The following is a 6,275-nucleotide window of genomic DNA, read 5'->3' as shown; positions in this document are numbered from 1 at the left end:
GTGTAGGGGCTGGAGGGAGTTACAGAGATAGGGAGGGGGTGTAGGGGTTGGAGGAGGTAACAGAGATAGGGAGAGGGTGGAGGGGCTGGAGGAGGTGGCAGAGTTAGGGAGGGATGTAGGGGCTGGAGGGGGTTACAGAGATAGGGAGGGGGTGTAGGGGCTGGAGGGGGTGACAGAGATAGGGAGGGGGTGTAGGTTCTGGAGGAGGTTACAGAGATAGGGAGGGGGTGTAGGTTCTGGAGGAGATTACAGGGATAGGGAGGGGGTGTAGGGGGCTGGAGGAGGTGACAGAGATAGGGAGGGGGTGTAGGGGCTGGAGATCCTCGAGCTAGGGAGGGGTGCAGGGTATAGGGGTCATTACTGAGATAAGGGTTTAGCAGGGAGGGATTTGAAAACCAGCGGGAGAGTTGTAAAGTTGAGGTATTTTTCTCACAGCCATCCCTGTGGGACTCCACTGATACCCAGTGTCCTAGACCTCTATCGTCCGTCACAATCATCGACCATCTCCCACAGTGACCAGGGGCCTGGACTTCAAGCCCAGAACATTGTAATACTAACCTTGACCAACAGAGGGGGCGTGATGCTTCTGGGGGTGTCCTGCTGCTGAGCTCCATTCTCCCCTTCCTCCTTCGTTTCCTCTTCATCCTCCTCTTCCTCCTCCTCCTTCTTCTTCTTCTTCTTCTTCTTTCTCTTCAAATCTATGTCTGCCTTCACCTTCTGCAGAATAACCTGAAGCGGCTTCAAATTTACCTGATGGAACATGACCCGATCTGAAATGAGCTGCTTTGGTTCTTTTACTGTGCTCTGAGATGTTACAGAAGCGAGATGCAGGAGAGAGTTCAGGTGTCAGAATGGGTCCTCAAACCATCGCTCACCCCCATCACCCCCCCTCCAATCTGGGACAGAAAGGACATCCTCACTCCGGAACCATTCACACAAAACGAACCTACTCTAAAAACGTGTGCTACTCAGCACAGCAAGATTCCACGCACAGCAATGTGAGAATGACCCAGATCACCTGTTTTTAGTGATGCTGGTTGAGGGATAAACATTGGCCCCACGAGAGGGTATTGGGGGTCGCAAATTAATGTCTCATCTGAAAAATGACACCTCTGACAGTGCGGCGCTCCCTCAGCACTGACCTTCCGACTGCACGGTGCTCCCTCAGTGCTGACCCTCCGACAGTGCGGCACTCCCTCAGCGCTACCCCTCCAACAGTGCGGCGCTCCCTCAGCACTGACCCACCGACAGTGCCCACTCCCTCAGCGCTGACCCTCCGACAGTGCGGCGCTCCCTCAGCACTGACACACTGACAGTGCCCGCTCCCTCAGCACTGACCCTCCGACAGTGCCCGCTCCCTCAGCACTGACCCTCCGACAGTGCTGACTATGGCACAGGAAGTATCAGCAAAGTATCTGGAGTAGGTACTCAATTCCCTTTCCATGAGAAAAACCATGACTGACAGCTGGGAATGAGGTGTCGGGCTCATTGGATAGGACTGGCGGTGATAAAGACAGGCAGACACAGACCGAGAGACAGACACAGACAGAGAGACAGACAGACAGCCAAAGAGACACAGACAGAGCAAGAAACCAAGAGAGACAGACAGAGTGAAAAAGACAATACAAAGAGGGAGAGAGAGAAGGGATTAGATGGGAGAGTTGGTGGGTGAGAATAGGACTTTTCTTATGATAGCTAAACCTCCACACACCAGGAGAGGGCACCATCTGCACATACTACTGACTGTGTCTGAGTGGATTCCCCCGCAACAGGAATAGTAACAATGCTGATGTGCGATATCAACAGCTAAGCTCTATCTGGGAAAAAAAAGTACAGCAATACATCAAAGTGGAACACAGCTGTAGGAGGTTGTAGAACCGAGTCAGGTGTAAGGAAAGATGGAGATATGAAACAAAACCAACGACAATGTGCATTTATATAGCACCTTTACCTGACATAACATCCTCCTGGCTGCGTAACCCAACAAATTTTGGCCCTGGGCCGCACGAAGAGCTATTAGGAGCAGTCTTGTTTGAAGAGGTTGGTTTAATGAGAGTCTTAAAGGAGAAGGAAGAGAGAGAGAGACAGGCAGCAAGGTTTAGGGAGGGATATCCAGAGCTTAGAGTCCCAGGAAGCAGAAGGAATGGCCAACAAACCCAGTCACAGGAACTGAGGGATGCTCGTAAGGCCGGAATTGGAATGCCGATATCTTGGAGTGTTGTAGGGACTATAGAAAGTTACAGAGATGGAGAGGGGTGTAGGGGCTGGAGGGGATGATAGGGAGGGGGTGTAGGGGCTGGAGGAGGTGACAGAGATAGGGAGAGGATGTAGGGGCTGGAGGAGGTGACAGAGATAGGGAGGGGGTGTAAGGGGCTGGAGGAGGTGACAGAGATAGGGAGGGGGTGTAAGGGGCTGGAGGAGGTGACAGAGATAGGGAGGCATGTAGGGGCTGGAAGAGGTTACAGAGAAAGGGAGGGGTGTAGCGGCTGGAGGAGGTTACAGAGATAGGGAGAGGTGTAGGGGCTTGGGGAGTTGAAAGAGATAGGGAGTGTGTTTAGGGGCTCAAGGAGATGACAGAGATAGGCAAGGAGTATACGGACTGGAGCAGGTTACAGAGATAGAGAGAGATGTAAGGGCTGGAGGCGTTTACAGAGATAGGGAGAGGGATTGTAGGGCCTGGAGGAGGCGAATGAGATAAGGAGGGGATCTTAGAGGCTCTGGAAGGTTTACGCCCAGTCATAACACAAACCTGCATCGTTACACATCAGGCAGACAGCTTCTCTCTCCCCCTGCCCTGAGACATTACCTAAATCCTCTAACCCGACCTGTTTTAAACTCATCCCCCTAATATCCGTCCAGCCAGAGACCGGGATACTATCTGGAATGATAGGGCCTGTTAACATCTCCCTCTCTATCTCAACAGCCAAACTCAATTGTGTAGCACCTATCACAACCTCAGGATGTCCCAATGCCATTTGCTGATGATGTCAGAAAATGCACTGGCCATGCACAGCAAGATCCCACACACAGTGATTAACGAGCAAATTATCTGCCTCAGTGATGATCATCAGAACCTTATTAAATAAAGAAAAGACCAGCATTTTCATAAATTGTTCACAAAACTGAAATAACTGGGGGCGTTATAAATCAGAAGAAAAATGAAATGGGCTAGAAATGCTCTGGGGGATAGGGAGTGGGGGGTCTGCCAGTCTGTATGGGACAAGGAAACAAGTAACATTCCATTCCAAGGACCCTTCATCAGAACTGGGAAGAGTTTGATGTGTGAATAGGGATGATAGAGCTAAGCAGAAGGAGATGGAAAAGGAACAGAGGCAGATCTAGAGGAGGTGAAAATGGCAGCAGAAGGCAGAGGTGTAATAGTCATCTCACTGGACTGGTGAGGGGGCTAGGTGGCAAGATTCAAAACCCATCTCCAAAATCTTTGCTTGTATTCAATTTAAAATCTGCAATTGGAAGCTGGTCTTGGTAATGGCACCTGTGACTTAATTGTCAATGGTCATTAAAATGGGTGGCACAGTGGCTCAGTGGTTAGCACTACCGCCTCACGGCACCAGGGACCCAGGTTCGAGTCCACCCTCGGGTGACTGTGTGGAGTTTGCACTTTCTCCCCGTTTCTGTGTGGGTCTTCCCCCGGGTGCTCGGTTTCCTCCCACAGTCCAATAACACACAGGCTGGATGGATTGGGGAAATACAGGGTTACAGAATTGGGTGGGATACCCTTCAGAGGGTCGGGCTGGGCCGAATGGCCTGCTTCCATATCGGTAGGGGTTCTATTCTCTGAAAGAGCCCATCTGGGTCACTAATGTCCATTTAGGGAGGGAAAGCAGCTGCCCTTTACCTGGTCTGGGCCTACTGGTGACCTGCAGCAACATGGTCAGCTCTTAACTGCCCCTCTGAAATAGCCCAAGCCAGACACTCAGGTCAAAGGGCAACTAAGGATGAACAATAAATGCCAGCAATACCCACATCCCATTAAAGAATAACCAAATAGAAATCAATCCCCTGCTGAATTCCTTGTGTCTTTTTCTCAGAGCAGCCCATTAATTTGCTTACAATGAAGTTCCTGGCATGACCTCCAACCACCTTAGTACCCTCTATACTCACCGGCTCAGCCTGCTCCTCTAACCCTGCGGTCGCACTGCTCCTCAGCAGTCTGGAGCTCCCTCGGATGGGATTCCTGGGCGTCAGGATCAACATTCCCCTTGACTGGGAATCTACTTCCTCTTGCCCCTCGGCTTCCATCTCACCCTGCTCTGGAACCTGCACCCAGAACAGGAAATACAGGACATCTCTTTTTCATGGTAAAACATTTCCTTGGCTCGGCGCTTTCCAATGCAACTTTATCTCAGCAATGTAGGGGTGATGTGGTGGCTCAGTGGTTAGCGCTGCTGCCTCACAGTGCCAGGGATCCAGGTTCGATTACACCCTCGGGCGACGGTCTTGTGTAGAGTTTGCACATTCTCCCCATGTGCTCTAGTTTCCTCCCACAGTCCAAAGATGTGCAGGCCATAAGTGGATTGTCTGTGCTAAATTACTCGTAGAGTCCAGGGATGTGCAGGCTCGATTGGGTTAGCCATGGGAAATGTGTCCAGGGATGTGCAGGCTAGATTGGGTTAGCCATGGGAAATGTGTCCAGGGATGTGCAGGCCAGATTGGGTCAGCCATGGGAAATGTCCAGTTATGGGAATAGATGGGGGCATGGGGGGCTGGTTTTGGGTGGGATAGTCTTCAGAGGGTCAGTGCACGCTTGATGAGGCGAACGGCGTCGATCCCTGCAGTGTGGAGAGATGCCATTCAGCCCGTCGTGTTCTGGACTAGCTCTCTTTAACCAACCCCCCCCCCCCCCCCAATATCAAAATGCTCAACTGAACCTGCCACCATCACATTTCCAGGCAGTACCTTTCAGACTGTAACCACTCCCTGTGTGAAGAAAGATAAAGTTCCTTCTCGCAATGACCTTGTTTCGTTTCCAAAACAATTTAAAACGGTGGGTGTCTGAAATCGCGATCCTTGCACACTTTCTCCCTGCGCACCTTTATCCAGGCCCCTCACTTCAGTCTGCCAACTGGCCATGTCTGCTGCAATGTGAAGGGTATTTAGTTGTTGCTGTTGTGTTGTTTTGTTCTTTGCGATCGAGAAAGGGGACAATTCATTTTTCATTCACTTTTTTTTGGCGCCAAAAGTGATCAGAAACTGAACTGTGAATGATGTGTCCACTTCCGGGATGCCTTGGAGAAATAAAAGTTTTGAAGTGTAACATTTCGGTCAAGCTAATGCAGCATTTAGGGGTGGGGTGAATTCCCGACTCTCTCGGTCGCTTACTTCTATTTTTAAACACACATGCTTTAGGGAATTTTGTCAGCATTGGAAACTGACACAGTTAAAATGTTGCAATAGGCGCTGATATTGACAAAATAAAACTTAGGATGCGCATTAATTACTGTGTTACCTTGTCTCCTTAAAATACCATCCGAGGGTTAGGACACACAGACAAACACAGTAGGAGGTACTAGACATGGGGACGCAATGACATTAGATTTCACTGGCTAATTTCACAAATGCTGGAGGTTTTGGGGAGGGCGATCTACAAATTTAGGTCACAGTTCTGAGGCGTGCAGTTGAACTACGTTCAGTCCCCAGCAGCACTTTTTTTGTAATACAAATGCTTTCACTTTTGCATTTTCTGCTCGAATTAATTTTTACGCCAGTCTCTCTCAAAGATTCGCATACCTGCTCTTTCAGACGCTTCGACCTCCTTCGATGTTCCTGGACCTTCCTCGGCATTGCAATACAAGAGCAATTCTTGTCCCACTCCCCACCAAAACAAGACAAAACTTCCTTTTAAGGGGTGCAACTTTTTCAAAGTCACTGGTGGGCTGTTGCTGTGGTTATTTTGTTTTCTGGCTGCCTCTGCAGTGGCTTTTTATTTGCAAACTGATTTAGGAAACCGGCGAAAATCCCCTTTAAGAAGAAGACCTTTCTGGCCAGCAAAGCATTAACCAACGCCGCAACAGAAACTTTTGAATTCAAACAGGTTTGTCAGTTAGAGCGGGGTTTTTTTTATCTTTCCTGTTCTGTCCATCAACCAACAATAACGCTGCCCTCCAGTGGAGAAGTTGCACAGCTCTCTGAGTCAACTTTTACATTGGTCAAGTTGTCTCACACCTTCTCCTGGGACTCTGTACCTAAGCCCGTGCTGTCCCTATCCCTGGGAGTATTTGATGGGGGACAGTGTAGAGAGAGTTTTACTCTGT

The 6,275-nt window shown here is 49.8% G+C and overlaps 1 protein-coding gene across 1 annotated transcript in view; it reads right to left on the bottom strand.

Annotated features, from left to right (window-relative positions):
• LOC109925651 (5'-3' exonuclease PLD3-like) overlaps positions 1-6,095 on the bottom strand; it is a 27,411-nt gene extending 21,316 nt beyond the window's left edge. The window contains exons 1-3 of the mRNA XM_048619639.1: positions 5,752-6,095; positions 4,126-4,281; positions 559-750 (exon numbers count right to left, since the gene is read on the bottom strand). Coding sequence (XP_048475596.1) covers positions 559-750; positions 4,126-4,281; positions 5,752-5,805 — 402 coding nt within the window. The 5' untranslated portion in view covers positions 5,806-6,095. The remainder of the gene's footprint in view (positions 1-558; positions 751-4,125; positions 4,282-5,751) is intronic.
• Between the last annotated feature and the right edge of the window lie 180 nt (positions 6,096-6,275).

This window comes from Rhincodon typus, chromosome 43 (assembly GCF_021869965.1).
Source record: "Rhincodon typus isolate 14 chromosome 43, sRhiTyp1.1, whole genome shotgun sequence".
Classification (NCBI taxonomy): Eukaryota; Metazoa; Chordata; class Chondrichthyes; order Orectolobiformes; family Rhincodontidae; genus Rhincodon; species Rhincodon typus.
The sequence above is the reverse complement of the archived record's forward strand: the minus strand, read 5'-3'. Positions and strand labels throughout refer to the sequence as shown.